The sequence below is a fragment of the Accipiter gentilis genome, chromosome 9 (genome assembly GCF_929443795.1).
Source record: "Accipiter gentilis chromosome 9, bAccGen1.1, whole genome shotgun sequence".
In the NCBI taxonomy this organism is placed as follows: Eukaryota; Metazoa; Chordata; class Aves; order Accipitriformes; family Accipitridae; genus Astur; species Astur gentilis.
Genome location: NC_064888.1, coordinates 29324098 through 29339086, shown reverse-complemented (window position 1 = coordinate 29339086; position 14989 = coordinate 29324098). Strand labels below are relative to the sequence as shown.

General features: G+C 40.3%; 1 protein-coding gene across 2 annotated transcripts in view; it reads right to left on the bottom strand.

The window, feature by feature from the left end:
- The window catches only part of SUFU (SUFU negative regulator of hedgehog signaling), a 99591-nt gene that overhangs the window by 64232 nt on the left and 20370 nt on the right, over positions 1-14989 (bottom strand). For both annotated transcript variants that reach the window (XM_049810651.1, XM_049810652.1), the window contains exon 3: positions 6727-6863. In XM_049810651.1, the coding sequence (XP_049666608.1) occupies positions 6727-6863 (137 nt within the window). The remainder of the gene's footprint in view (positions 1-6726; positions 6864-14989) is intronic.

Genomic DNA, 14989 nt, shown 5'->3' with positions numbered 1-14989 from the left:
AGGGGGCAGACATGCCAGGAGAGGTGTTTGTGGGAAAAACACCCAACACAACAAATCAGCTATAGCTAGTTTGGTCATTGTTTTCACACGTTCTTATCAACATGTGTAACTCATCATGTACCTGCTGGAATTAGTTCTGTCCAATACACTTTTCAAAGTGTAATAAATTTTCTAAGGAATAATTCATGTAAGTAAGTTTCTCCTTAAGTAATCAGCTGAAATATACATTAAATCGCCACCCACAAATTGCATCTTGCATGCTTACTTCCTTTGCTTGTACATTTTGTTCCTACTGTTTTGCAGTCCCCAAGACAGAAACAGCTTCCTGCTACTGACTAGTCAAAGGTTAAATATTAAAATTCAACTTTTATATTAGCTGAGGCTTCAAACTCACATTTAAATATCTTTTAATGCACTAGTAATCAGAAGACTATGAAAAGAGATAACTTACATATTTATGGAACCAGAGAAAATTATGTTTAGAAGACCTGAAGAGGACACCTAGTCAGTCAAGACATTTATAATATAAAGGAGACTAAGGAGGCTCTTACTCTGCCCTCACCTAAAGGATCAACTCTTCCTGACAAATATCCATGAAGAATAGTTTGATTTGTTCTCAAAGGTATACAGCAATGGGGAATCTGCAACTATTCCAGTGCTTCACTGCACTTATCATTTGAAAGTTTTTCCTAATGACAAACCCTAAGCCTACCTTACAGAAATTTTAGTACTGATAGGCCTCTCATATCCCCAGCAGGCACATGAAAAATTTATTACTTTATTCCCTACAGCAACCTTTTGCATATTTGAAGACTGTTCTCACATCTTCCTTCCATCTTCTCTTCCCTAGACTAAACAAAAGTAACACTTTTGATCATTCCTCCACAGATCATATTTTCTGGACCTTTGGGTCATTTTTATTGCTCTCCTCCAGACTCTCACCAACTTGGACGCATCTGACTTGAAGTCTTCTGCCCAAAATGAGATACATGCTCTCCCTTTCCCTTCAAGGTGTTGTCAGCAGTGTAGGACCCTATCATATGCAACACACAGAACACTTCTATTTATACATCAGAATAATTTAACTTCTATCTCTCAGCATGAAGAGCGTGTTGGTTTAGGTATAGCTCATTGGTGATAGTAACTCCAAATCGTTTTCTTCTTTTCAGAACTGCTGCCTTTCCCCAGCTGATAATTGTGCATTGGATTATCCCTGTGTAAGCACAGGACCTCACACTTGCTGCACCTCCCTGACCTTACTGCACATCAGTACTTCAGACCATTTCTGCTATTTGCAAAGATTGTTCTGAATCCTAGCCCTCAGCACCATAGTGCTTTGCTGCATCTGCAGATTTCATCAGGTTACTCTGCATTTCATCATCCTGGTCAATACCAAATTGCATGAACTCTAGGACAGATTTTAGAGGAATCCAAACTCTACACATCTTTTGTGGTTGACAGTTACTGAATAGTCTAAATATCCAACCAGTATTGCATCCCTCTTTCGTTTTTATCAAGATCGCATTTCCTCACCTTGCGCACATACTTGTTGGAAGGGACAATGTCGAGTGTATCACTAATACCAAGGTAACCAACATTCACTGCTTCCCATGGTGCCTGTTACTTCAACACAATTAGTTTGTTCTGATTTATTCTTGATAAATCCATGCTGGAACAGCCATTATTCCCTGGATACTTTCTAGATGGTTTGTTTTTCCCAGCAGTTTCTCAAGACCTGAAGTCTGACCAGTTAGAAACCTCAGGTTTTTGCAATTTTGGGGGTTTTGTCAAGGAGTTTTTTTGGCGGTGTGGGGTAGGGAGGGTGGCGGGCAGCAAAGAACAGCATTTGGCATTTTCCAGCCTCCTGTAATGCCACTTGTCATATCCCCCCCTGCAATGGTGGGGGCTCAGACTACTCAGGCTGACATGTTGTTGGGTAAATGTTATCAAGCTCAGCCAACCTGCAAACCTCTAACTGATTCATGGACATCATCTTAAAACTTCTAAAGCTAGTTTCACTAGCTAGTTCCCCACTACATTTCATGCACTGCAGAGAATATAACCATGACATATGCTATACCATTATCTTTAGAATCTATGCATGACAAGTTTTTCCTGACAATTTCTCCAAACCTGTACCTTACAGCTGTAGCTGTTTTCTTTCAGGCCAAGGAACCTGGAAGCAGCAAGAACTCGTACACACAACACATTTGTTTCCATGCTACATCAATATATTGCCCTCATGATGTATAAAAGGCAGGCCCTTGAAAACAACCTAACTTTAGAGAGTGGGGAAAAAAGAAAAAAGCAGATGTTATTTTCAGGAAAACACAAACCATAGCCTCTCTATACTGATCAAGCATCATAATACTGCAGTACCTAAAGAGTTAACAATTGTAATAAGCCCTGGATAAGCTTTCTGTAGAAAGATTGTTTCTTCCTCTTTATTTGAATTGAAGTATAAATTTGTTCTACCATGAGATATTCCCAGTATACCCATGAACCATGACAAGCTAAGGTCACTGAATTGCACAAAGTTTAGTTTTCAAGGTTGGCAGGTGGGGTTTTTTTAAAACTAAAAATAAAAGAGTTGGAATTTGTGGTCATGGTCAAACAGTGATAAAATTAAGAACAGATAAAGCCACAAATAAAATATTTTGAGACATGCAAGCTTAGTTTTGTTGAAGGAGGGGAAGTAGTGCCATTTAATCAAAAGCACAAAGCATCAAGCATTTGTTACACTGAACAGAGAAGCCAAGGCTCAAAGAGGTCTGAAATTCAATGCAGAAGACTCCTTTTCTAAAGCACAGCCACAGTGCAGGAGAGATGGAAACAAAGGAACAGAACATTCATTTTCTTAGAAGTATTTGTTACAAAAATACGTCACTTGCAATGAGACACGCTTTGCAACTGCAATACATAGCGATAATATTTAGGACAGCAGTAGCTGCTAGATGAGTCTTCAACTCAGTCATCACCATTTGAAAATGCTCAGGGCTCAGCAGGAGTATAACTACGCCTTACTCTCCCTCAACTTCAACCAGACCCAGCAAAGCACATCCATGATAGCCAAAAAGTTGGCTTGTTATTCAATAGATAAGAATTTAGCTCTTAGCATAGCTTTCAAAGTAAACAATCTTTTAATACGTGAAAGTACTTGGAGCCTATCCAAAAAGTTCCTGCCAGTTTTGGGGTTTTTTTTTCTTGCTTCTTGTTCAGAATGGATTCATAAGCATTACTTAAGTAGTTTTGGTTCATCAAATGTTTTTAAGGCTATTTTGGAGTATTAAAGAGACCCTGCAGATTTTTTTAAACAATTGAAGAGAACAACATTAAGGTACATACGCCAGAATCAAACAACGCTTATCATTGTTGCATTTGACAAATGCTCCAAGTGGCACAGTCAGAAAGAACTTGAGCAAAAAGAAACCTTTCATAATATAAAATAATGCTGTCATGCCACAGCCTGCCTAATGCCCAATGGGCTTCAGAAGAACCACCCTTTCAAATACTTCACAGTTTTGAAGTTTTAACATCTGACCAGATAAGTCCTGTAAGAGACCAAGGAACAAAGATGATGGCAGAAGCTCACTTGGCTTTGCAGAGTGAGCATGTTAGACTGGGGAAAATCCCCATTTAGCAGGAAAAAAACACACTGCCAAGCACTGGGAGCCTGATTACCCGGAGGTGATGCAAGGGAGAACATGGTAATTGCTCTGGAGACTGCCAGGCCAAGAAGGGGCAGCTCATGGGAGTAAAGCAGGACATGTCAGATGTAGCAGAAAGACTGGGGACTCTATAAAGCAATGGAGTGAGTGAGCATACACTAAATTAGAAGTGACTGCATCTAGCTATGATCAACTGGTATCGCCCTGAGAGACCAAGAAGAAACATGACAGAGTCTGCTCCATTACAAGTCTTACTTTTAAATGCATCGTCTTGTCAGGATTAACTTGATGTCTGTGATTAGCCAGAAGATTTTAGCCTGAGAAAGTTCTTATTCAAAGGAGACAAGTGATAAACAAATTTGTACTAAAATAAAACTAGAGCTTGATCACTTGCTGCAACAGCATACAGCTTCCTTTTATACAGGGCAAGGAATGGTTTGTAATACTTGGTGACAGCACACAGCTGCTTGCTGAAGGGCATGAAGCTGTATGGAAAAAAACAAAAATCGAACTCTTCTGTGATATTTTAAGGGGCCTCTGGGGGTCTCTTGTCCGGCCTCCTATTTGAAGTGGAGCCATCACCAGTGCTAGATCAGGGCCATTGTAGCTTTGTTGAGCTAAGTCCTGAACCTTTTCATGAACGGAGATCCACCAACTCTCTCATAAACTGTTCCCCGTCCTTTGCCACCTCCCTTGTGAGCAAATTTTCCCCGAAGCCCTTCCAGAACCTCCCATACTAGAACTCAGAGCTGTAGCCCCTTGTTCTATTACCTAGGGCTTGACCCCACAATCCTGTAACTACCCTCCCAAGAGCTGTAGGCTCCCATTAGATCACCCTGCACTTTCTCTTCACAGGCTAAACCAGCCCTGCTCCCTCCAGCTCTCCTCATAGCTCACATGCTCTAGGACCCCAACCACCCTGGACTCTCTCCAGTTTTTTAGCATCTCAAACCAGGAGGCCCAAACCAGGACACAGTATTTTAAGTGCCAGGCCAAAGAGGTAATGCTTCCCTCAATCTGCTGCTCATGCTCTTCCTAAGGTAACCCAGCATGTGGTTTGCCTATTGCATGATGAGCATAGCATTGGCTCATACTCAATTTCATATTCAAAGAAAGAAGTCAATTTATGACTCATATACTGGGTTTTTAATAACGCAAATTGAGAGCTAAACAGCCAGAGGCTAGAATCCATTAACATATATTTGAGCAGTGCCTTTAAAGAGTCATCGTGGATAGAAAGTCAAAACCAGCATGGATAAGCAGAAGATAATACTGGAGGCCCTTAGAAGTTCACATCACACTGATATGTATGAGCACGACCACTCTTTCCAGTCTAAAAACAGCTGATTGGCTTTGAGGTCAGAAAGATGAGACTGCATTTGTGCAGGAAACCAAACGAGGAAAGTCTCTGCCCTGAGTGCCAGCTTAGTCACTGAGAAGTTTGTCCTGAAGTACCCTACCAAATCCCATTTCACTCTGCAGACCTCCTCTCACCCATGAAAATGATGAGACAGAGAAGCAATTGCTACAGAGAGGCTACTTAACGTGTGAATAGAAGGCACTGAAACTACTCTATTAAAGAGAGTGTTATGAGAACGTACACTGGACTAGAACATTTAAGAGGCTCCAAAAGGTGTCTTACATGCAAGATAACATATAACATGTTCTATGTTATTTTATATCTAAGAGGGAGACTTCAGACTCAGATGTGTTCTTCAGACCTTGCAAGCCAATACATAGAAAATGTGAGTATGAATTCATGACTGCATGGTCAGTATCAAACAGCTACGGTACAATACAATTTAGGCAAGACGGGAACCTTGAACAATGGCAAAAGTGATGACAGTCACATGGATTTAGATGCTTAAGAGTAGCAAAAATCAAGATAGAAATGTTAGCCCCAATTTGGATGGCAAATGGGGGAGACGGCTACATAGCAAAGGTTACCAAAAAAATGCTTGTGTCATTTTAAACTCCAACAAGAGACACTCCCAATATGAAGACAAGCAATAATCTGTGTTGGCATCGATCTCTGTCAGTCAATACTTAGAAAGGAATATCCTACAAGAGTTGCCACTGCCTCAGATTTGTCAGAGGTTAGCAGAGCAATCCTGTTTTCATCCAGGCCTTTCCCCTTTGAAAGTCAGCTAGCTGACTGAAAACAGCAATAGAATCAGAAGTTACTGAGCAATTTATTAACTAGTAGAACAAGTACCAAATGTTACAAATACAATAATCATTGATTTAGAAGGTACTTTACCTGTAAAGGACCTCAAACTAGGTTAAAAGAAATTATTACAATATTTTCATTCAGATCTTCTGGTGCTAAAGAGTGCCTTTCAAGTACGTTATGCACTCAACCATTCTGTGGATGTTCACATGGTCACACCACAAACTAATATTCAATCTACTGGTATAAATGAAACCCAGAAAGAGTAGTGCAAGAGGACATTTTGTAGGCACCCTGGTTCACAGTTTTCTGGCAAGTCTCCATCTGCATTAATGATTCCCAGTTGTTAATTCCTTAGCCCTCCCAGCCTTGGCATCCCTTATGACTTCTACATTTTCTCATCTCAGCAACTTCTTGTTTACATATGTTGCTTCTGCTCAACTGCAGAGACCATAGGAAGAGATTTGCTTGTGAAGGAACTGCAACTTTTTTGAATTTACAGTCCTTCTGCTGAGAAGTAAGACCTTATCACATGGGCGCTCCTCAGCCATTTCAGGATAAGAAAATGAGGTTTTCTTACTGAGAGAAGGCAAAACCAACACTACAGAAAAGCAATGAAGAGCCACTGGGCAGGCTTCCTATAGTTACTAACTGTTATATATCTTCAGCTTTTCAATACTAGGGATTTGGAGTTACCTGAACAGCAGTTGGGTTTGTTCCCAGCAAGCTGGGCTGAGGGAAGGAACACACGTTTTTGGGTTCCCACGAAAAGATAATTCCCAAGATTTGATTGAGTGCCAATAAGACAAGTGTCACACAGTTTAACAGATGTGGCCCTTCAGAATGAGAGCAGGAAAAAGCGAGGCAGTATATTTAACCCTGCAGTACCTGACTGGAAGACGTATCTGGCTAAGCCTTGCATTAACTCTGCTGGCCATGTAGGTGGTGCCGACTCCCCCGTTTCTCTCTTTAGTCGAAACGTCAGCTCAAATCCAAAACCACTCGGTCCATCTGTTCCTGTAAACCTGGAGGGAATGAAAAATAAAAAGTCACAACATACTTCTTGTAACCAGAGCAGGCTTCAAGATTAGGACCATGGAAAAAGGATGAGTGTTCTCCTCATAGAAAAAGTAAGTTTAGAAATTCTCTTATTTCAGTCTACTCTAACTCAAATGGCGCAACATCGTTAGGTTAGCTGATGTAATATAATTTCAAAGATAAGCATCATAGTAGTGTTTTCAGTCAGAATAATGCAGCCTTGAAACCATGACTTCTTTCCTGGGACCAGTGGGATTTTCAGCAATTTGTTTTTAAAACATGATTGTAAGTTTTGCACTGATAGCTAAATGGGAACACCAAAGAAAGTGCGTAACAAAGTAATGTTATTCCACCCTTGTGAATTTGAATTTCTATACATTGAGAAGTGGGATGCAACTAAAGTACTGGGTAGTAGGTTTCTGGGTTGAAACAGTTGAATATTTTGAAGTACAGCACACAATTTCTGCATTGCAGATGGTCAGCAGGGGAGAGGGAAACAAGAAGATGCAGGCAGGAAGTTAATAACCTCTCACATGATGCACTAATTCTCATTTTGCTCCAATATATGCCTGCATACATCCTCCTTGTATATCTAGGAGGATAACAGTGGAAGTGCATTGAATATGACAACTACTGTTCAAGAAGCAGTAGTTTGGCCATTTCCCCATTTGGCAGAGATAGGTGCCAATTTATTTGGTTTGGTCAGATAGGGTCTACCCAGGAGAATAAAGTCATAATTGAAGTATCAAGGCTATAACAAAAAGGAGTAAATAAAAGGATACCCCATACTACTCTTTGTTTAAAGAAAAGTAGTCCTCAAGAATCCTTTTTAAAAATATTTATGCATATGGGAAATTTCCTGTTCCAAGTTCCCAATAGCTAAAAATGCCACATTTGCCTGTGAAAAATGAGAAACCTCATGGACAAATACACAAACTTACAAACTTGCAAGCTGTCATTGCATCTCTCACTCTTTTGCTGTGGCTGTTCCACAAAGGCAGAGGAAAGAAGGAAGGATTTACACTGAGCATAAAGGCACCTTACAGAAGCTTTCATAAACCAGTATCATTCTGCTAGTTCAAATCTCCAACATCTGCAGCCATTGGTAAATTCTCTGGAGAAACTTTGTGAATGTCTTGGATGCTGGTACCTTGCTGGCACATATGAAAGATACAAAGCACAAAGCATTAACATTGTACTCCTCCTAAAAAACAGTAACAGAGAAGTCAGGAAAGTAATGAGTGCACTTTCCATTTGAAAAACCACAGTGCAGTGACCAGCTCCAAGTGTTGAAGGATTGTTCCAATAGTAAGGAGTTTGTTTTGAAGCAGAAATGCTTTATGGTGACCCTGCCTAATAACAAGTGTTAAAACTGATCAGACTTAAGCTTCAATGCAACTCGTTCAGCATGCAATGTAACTATTTGAGGATTCTTCAAGTAAAGTTTGATTGTAGTAGACTTTCAAATGATGTAATGAAAGTAGTTAAGAAATGTACCCAAGGACAGAACTAGACTATAGGACAGCCCAAAGAGCAACAGCAATTACAATGCAACAGTCCAAAAGCACCTCTGTTTTACAGTAAGACAATGAACTGAAATGGAACATGCAGGAAGGAAGGCTCAAAATTAGTATTTTGTATCTGTGCGTGGCCCCAGGTACATAAACTGAAAGCTGCAACACAGTTTCTGTATTAACAGATCTGAATATTTCACATAGTTTGGTTTAGGCTTGGTTCTGCTGAACCCTGCAGTTTTGAGTGAAAGTTTCTTTTAAATACCCCTAAAATGCTAAGAAGAAAAAAATAATAAAAAAACCCAAATCTGTGACTGAAAACAAAAGAGTAGGTATTGGAAGTCAGTCAGACATCTGCAATAAAGAGGAGTGAACAATATAGCAAATAAAGTCTTTATTTCATTAGTATGAAAATATATTAGCATGCCCATTTTTGTTTCTCTCCACATTATCCTCAAGGAAGAATGTGAGTTATATACTACAGAAGCAAATTCTCTATGAACAGAGCAGAAAACACATTTCAGAATGGTCAACTGGTACATATAAAACCTCTTTTAGGAAACAAGTGTACCTTTAAGCGACAAGTCAAATAATTACATTTGGTTCTTAAACAAAGCAAGAGCTTACTGAATAACCAGCCAGCCAGCGAGTGGAATCTGGATGTGGAGTGAAACCTGTGTTCTGCAATCATGCATGCAGGTCTACCAAAAAGATTGATACAGGATGGTGATAGCCTCACATATGCAAAGTGGTACTTTGTACATTCAGCACCCCTGTAGTGTTTTATTAGTTTCACACATCAGTTAGCAAAGGAAAAACAGAAATATTTCTTAAAGGGAGAAACAAAAACACTTCAAAGTGGATAGTTTTCAAGGATTGATTCCAGGACAAAGTATACACCAGAAACTGAAACACATTATGAATGGGTCAATTTTAAGAAAGATCAAAGTTAACAAAAAGACTTCAAGCTGATCTTTCACAGTTAACATTTTTGGAAAGTAAGATGGCTCCCCATTGAATTTCCTCCTTTCAAGCCACTTTCTGAAACAACACAGCTTTACTTGTAATATGCTTGGAGCTAGAGTTTAGTGGGTTGTTTTTTAACTCCACAGATCTCTCTGCTTCCCAGAAATAACTGTTTAAAAGACCACACATGCTTTATATTGATCCATATGCAAGTTACTGAGTAACAGAAGCATTCAGGTGAGTATCTATCAAATTTAAAGCAACAGGAGCATTTAGGAGAACATTGCTGGTCAGCAACATTGCAAAGCTGTAAAACTTACAGGCAAAGTTACTTTACATGATTTTTTTTTTTGTATGGTAATGAAAAAGACTAAAATAGAGAAGAACTACTAGAAAATAGAATAAAAGGTAGGAAAATGAGCAGTAAGTTACTTCCCTTCTAAGATTTAAAAAAAACCCTGAAGAATCAAAAGACTAAAAAATCTAGTTACTTCTAAAAAACACTCAAAAAATGCAGCAGCATACAACACTTATAATTCTCAAATTCTTAAATTAACAGTTAAATCTTAGAAAAATCCTATCTGCATGCAAGAGATTAGATTTAAAATGTTTTTGAATAGTTAATGATCACAGGTTGCTGAAAATACAAACTGCCTTGTTACAGTGAATATTTAAATACATGCAATTCACCTGTATCGTGCAGCTGTTCCAAGGTAACAGTCTATAAAAGTCTTTGATTTGTTTAATTTTAGGTTGGTAATTTGTTTTTGAAGAAACTGTGACACATGTGACTTTAAAAGCTTGCAATTATTTTTGAAATCATTTATGTTTAATTCAGACCAGTCTTTCATAGGAAGAAATATTAATATTCAGAACACAATTAGGATAGTAATTTTCAGTTAGCATTTTTGCCAAAGCTTTTGCTCTTATTCTTCAAAAAAAAGTCTTGTATTTGAAAGTAAATTGAATGTAGTTTCAATAGCTGCCATAAAATTTCTCTCAATGAACAACAGACCATAAACCAGGAGCAGAGCTCCTGCCTGAAGTTCGGAAGACATACATGAGAATGGAGGCAGACATGAGCTTCAGGAACTAAATAAACCTATAACCCTGCCACATACCTCTGACCCTTGGTCTAATGAAAATCACAGAGAATCATCCAGTAGCCAAGTTATGCAGCTTGGCTTCTCTTACGGAAGTCCTTTTCACTAGGGAGCAAGTGCTTACACCAGCCCTGACTCCAAAATTTGTGAGGATAAGGATGCATCAGTGCACTGGTGGAGGGACAAGTAGCAGCCACAGCCAACAAATGCATGGGAAATGAATCCGCCCAGTAAGAAGCCCAAGACTTCCAGATACGCATGCCATACAAATGGAAGACCAAGCAAATGGCTTTTTATCCCCCTCAAGAAAAAAGAGACTCCTCCCTCACAGCTGGGCTGTAAGCAGCTGCTCATTCCCCCAAATCACCTGTGTCCATTTTTGTTCAAGGCCTTACCAACAAGACAAAAGATGCACCTATCATAACCAAGAAACCTCTCCATGATCAGGGAGCTAATGAAGTAAGATTCCCCATAAACAAGTTTAATTTTATACCAAGAGGTTTCATTACTTCCATGTGGAAACACTGGATTCCCATGGCAGCCTCCTCCCTGTAGGGTACACCCCTACTGCTTGGGGTTATGTCAGCAGGCTGCCGAGGAACTGGACAAAAAAGGATCACACCTTGCAGGCTTGTAGATGTTCAAGCTCATGGTCCTTCCCCACAAGTTCCCAATTTTCACCAAACTTCCAGAAAACTTCCAAAAAAGTCAACCACCTTCAGCCAGCCACAGTCAACCAATAAGCTAAAAAAAAAAAAAAATATATAGTTCCAGAAGAGACACACTGAACAAGCCTCATTTCCATAGAAAACTGTGTGGAGGTGTGAGGATAACCTATAGATGGAATAAGTCCTGCTAAAGCATACAGAAGCCAGGTTTGCTCATGACCTCTTCCATCGACCCCGCAAGTTCACTGCTACCTGCACCTGTACTAATTTGTTCCCTTCCAAGCAGGCAGCAAAGCGTCCATAGCAGGTTAGCCTGACCGACTCCTGTGTCAACTGCTGAAGTAACACGTTTTTATTACATACTTTTTGTTCTACAGAAGCAAGATTCTGGCACTATTTGGGGTTGGCTTCTTTGTGAGCAAGGGAGGTGGGGACTAGGGTGGTGGTTTTGGGGTGGGTTTTTATGGTTGTGATTTGATTGTTTTGGTGTTTGGGGTTTTTTTAAAATCTGAAGGGGACCAATTCAGACTACAGCCAATTTAGAACAAAGGCTTTGGGAACTCAGTTCAGCATCTCAACACTTCAGTGCTTTGCTGGTAATTTCTTCAGCAAAACAACTACAATGCAGCAGTCCAAAAGCGTCTCACCTCATCTTTACAGTAAGACAATGACCTGAAATGGAATGTGCAGGAAGGAAGCCTCAAAATTAGTATTTTGTATCTGTGCGTGGCCCCAGGTACATAAACTGAAAGCTGCAACACAGTACTACGTTTCTGTACTAACAGATCCAAATATTTCACATAGTTTTGTTTAGGCTTGGTTCTGCTGAACCCTGCAGTTTTGAGTGAAAGCTTCTTCTAAGCACCCTAAAATTCTAAGAAGGAAAAAAGAAATTCCATATTTTGCCCCCAAACTAAAGATACTAACTATAAAGAGACAGCATGGATTGTATTGTGCCTGCCACTGCTTTGCGCCCTCTAACATGAGGGCACATTACCTTTATAGCCAACCTATTGCGAAGCAGCTGGCTAAGTTTTCACAAAAACAAGCACTGATGGAGAAATTCTTGGCTTGCTTGCATGCCCACTGGCATACATCAGATAGTTTTATATTATGACTACAGCAGTAATGGAAGGCTCTGGTATCTGCCAAGTCAAATCCAACTCTGTATTTAATATTAAAACCTTATTTTGTCACATGAACAAAAATAAACCTTTTGAAAGCCAAGGTCATATATTACGTGCCATTCTTTGGGTTAAAACTCCCTTTATCTGTTCAGCAAATCAGCTCAGCAGAACTAAGCACATTGCAGCACTGCGCATATGCTGAAGGAGTCTGGCTTGTTCTTTTAATGAGGTAAGAGTTTCACTGATCATGATATTTAGTTCCAGCAAAAGAATCCAAAGAAATAGAGGCCCCTTTATTTACAGATCCATGCGGCAGGGCCCCTTGAGCCCCCCACCACCCTGTGCTCTGCCAGGCCCTCTCCTGAAGCCACACACAGAGTACTGAAAAGCTGCTCCCCTCTGCAGCAGAGTACCCAGGGCGTTTTTCACATCAAATAACCCAGCTTAAGAGGATCAAAAGCCAAACTAGCCCTTTGCTTTAAAAGCAGCTCTGAAAACCAGAGGCTTTTCAGTTTAAATCAAAGCTATTTGCCAAAGCATTTTCATTCTCACTTTTGCAAGGAACGAGAGGTTCGCTTCACTGCAGTGCAAAATGGCTGTATTTCTGAAATTCTGCTTTTGAAACTACACAGCTCTGGACAAGGAGCAGAGTGTACTAGGTGTTTATTTTTTGAGAGTTTAAGAGTATGTGTATATAAATATATTAGGTGAACCAATCCCTGAAAATGGGAGTTTATGTAGGGAAATGCTGGGCCTTCACTACTATTATTTCAGCCAGGGAACAACAAGAAAGTGGGAACAACAAGAAAGCTCTTTCAGTGTATTTGGGGTTAGTTAGGACTGTACTTTCAGAAGTCACAGCTCCACTCCCAGCAGCTCCAGGGAGATAAACCAGGTCTCTTCTGGGAAGTGAAGGCAGGCTCACAGTACTCTGGACTGACTTGTCCCAGCTTCAGTTTTCAACTCCATCACCACTACTTTTGTGAAACCACTTAAGATGCGTTTTGCTTCAGCTCCCTAATTGCATTTCCCCACATCTTCTACAAAGACAAAGCTTCCTGCTCTGCTGCTGGTGAGCTGCTCTGATACCATTTTGAAGGCTCCAGAAATACAGTATCACTACATTTCTAAGCCTGGCATCAGGAAGAACTACTGTTATTTCCATCAGAAAGCAGTTTTAATTCTACCACCTACCCCCCCCCCCCCCCCCCCAAAAAAAAAGAGGCATAGTAATTGTCAATCCATAGCTTTTAGTACTCCAGATCAGCCTATCAGGACATTTTAGAAGTTTGAGAAGGTGGCTAAATCAAGCTGATGGGCAGTGCCCACTACTCTGCTTGTCAAGACCAGAGTACTGTAAAGCCTAACTCTCACTAGCATTTTAAGACTGCATAGCTAGTAACCATCCCAGAAGATTTTTCTATTAGCTAGCAAAGATACTACTATTGGCAACACAGAGGACTGGTGTAACAAAAAGCATCAGAGTACTCAATGACCAACTTCACATGTCCTGCCTAAGAAAAAAATCAAGTTGTGTACCATTTCCCTTTCACTGTCCACATCTGCTTACAAATAAGCAACACAAAGGGTGGTCTCCTGCCTAAAACCCAAGGAGGAGCCTTCAGCAGGCTGTTACGGCCATTGACTTGAACACCTTAGTTTCTCCACCTCCCCGGAAGGACAGCAGGCAAGAGCTGATGTACCCCAAACAAGACTATGCAGAGAGTGAATCTTCTAAATTCAAGCTCCAGGTGCATTACACAATGTCTTCCCACTGTAAGCTAATGACTCTCAGATTCCAGAGCTTCAGGAGAGGAAAAAAAAAAAAGTGACCCTACCTACTGCTTCCAGCATCTTGCCTAACAGGAAATGGTTGGTTTTAGTGCAGCTGTCAAACAATATAAAAGTCTCATCCCAGAGCCCTGATGGCATGCTGGGATGCTCCTGTGAAGCAATTTCATAAGAAAATAGGCACAGGAACCCCTCTACATGAAAGGCTCAAAAAGTATCCAGAAAAGTTATTTTGGTCAAAACCCACCTGCTTACTCACATATTCTCCCAGATAGTCTCCTGGCATTGAAACAAGCATCAATTTTAAAGAAAAACACATAAAAACATGAGGGAAGCAGGGGGTGGTTATCTGGACATCAGATAGTTATCTCTTCAGAGCAGTTGACAGGAAATTCCACAAGCTCTCACCACCCCAAACCTGCACACAGGGTCTTACTGGACTCTTTCTAGCTTGATTTAAGAAAAAGCTTCAAGCATAAACAAGGCAAATATACATGCAAAAAGAACACATGATCAAAGATTTCTGTCCATGTAAAATCAAAGTTGGAAAGCGAGTGACACGTGGTGCTCGAGACGTCAGTCTATGGGTATGCCCAAAGCTGTTGCTTGGAGCTTGCTCTTGCAGTACATATCAAATGTGCAAGCCATCGACCAAATGGAAAACCTTTCTAGAACAGCAACTTAAATTGGTTTTAGAGAATTATTCCAACATCTAAATCCAAACAGATGCAGAGGCACTCGCTCTGCAGTTATTTGGAGGCAGGTTTCTCAGCTTTCCAAAATATTCACATAGGATCTGCTTAGAAAACTTACATTGAGATAGATCCGAGTAAAATTCGTGAACTGATTTGTGCTGGCCAGTATGAAAACAGAACCGTGCTTCACTGAGCTACCATTTAGCGAGTGAAGTGCTGTCATGGGGCAGAGGGGGAAGAGGAGACTTC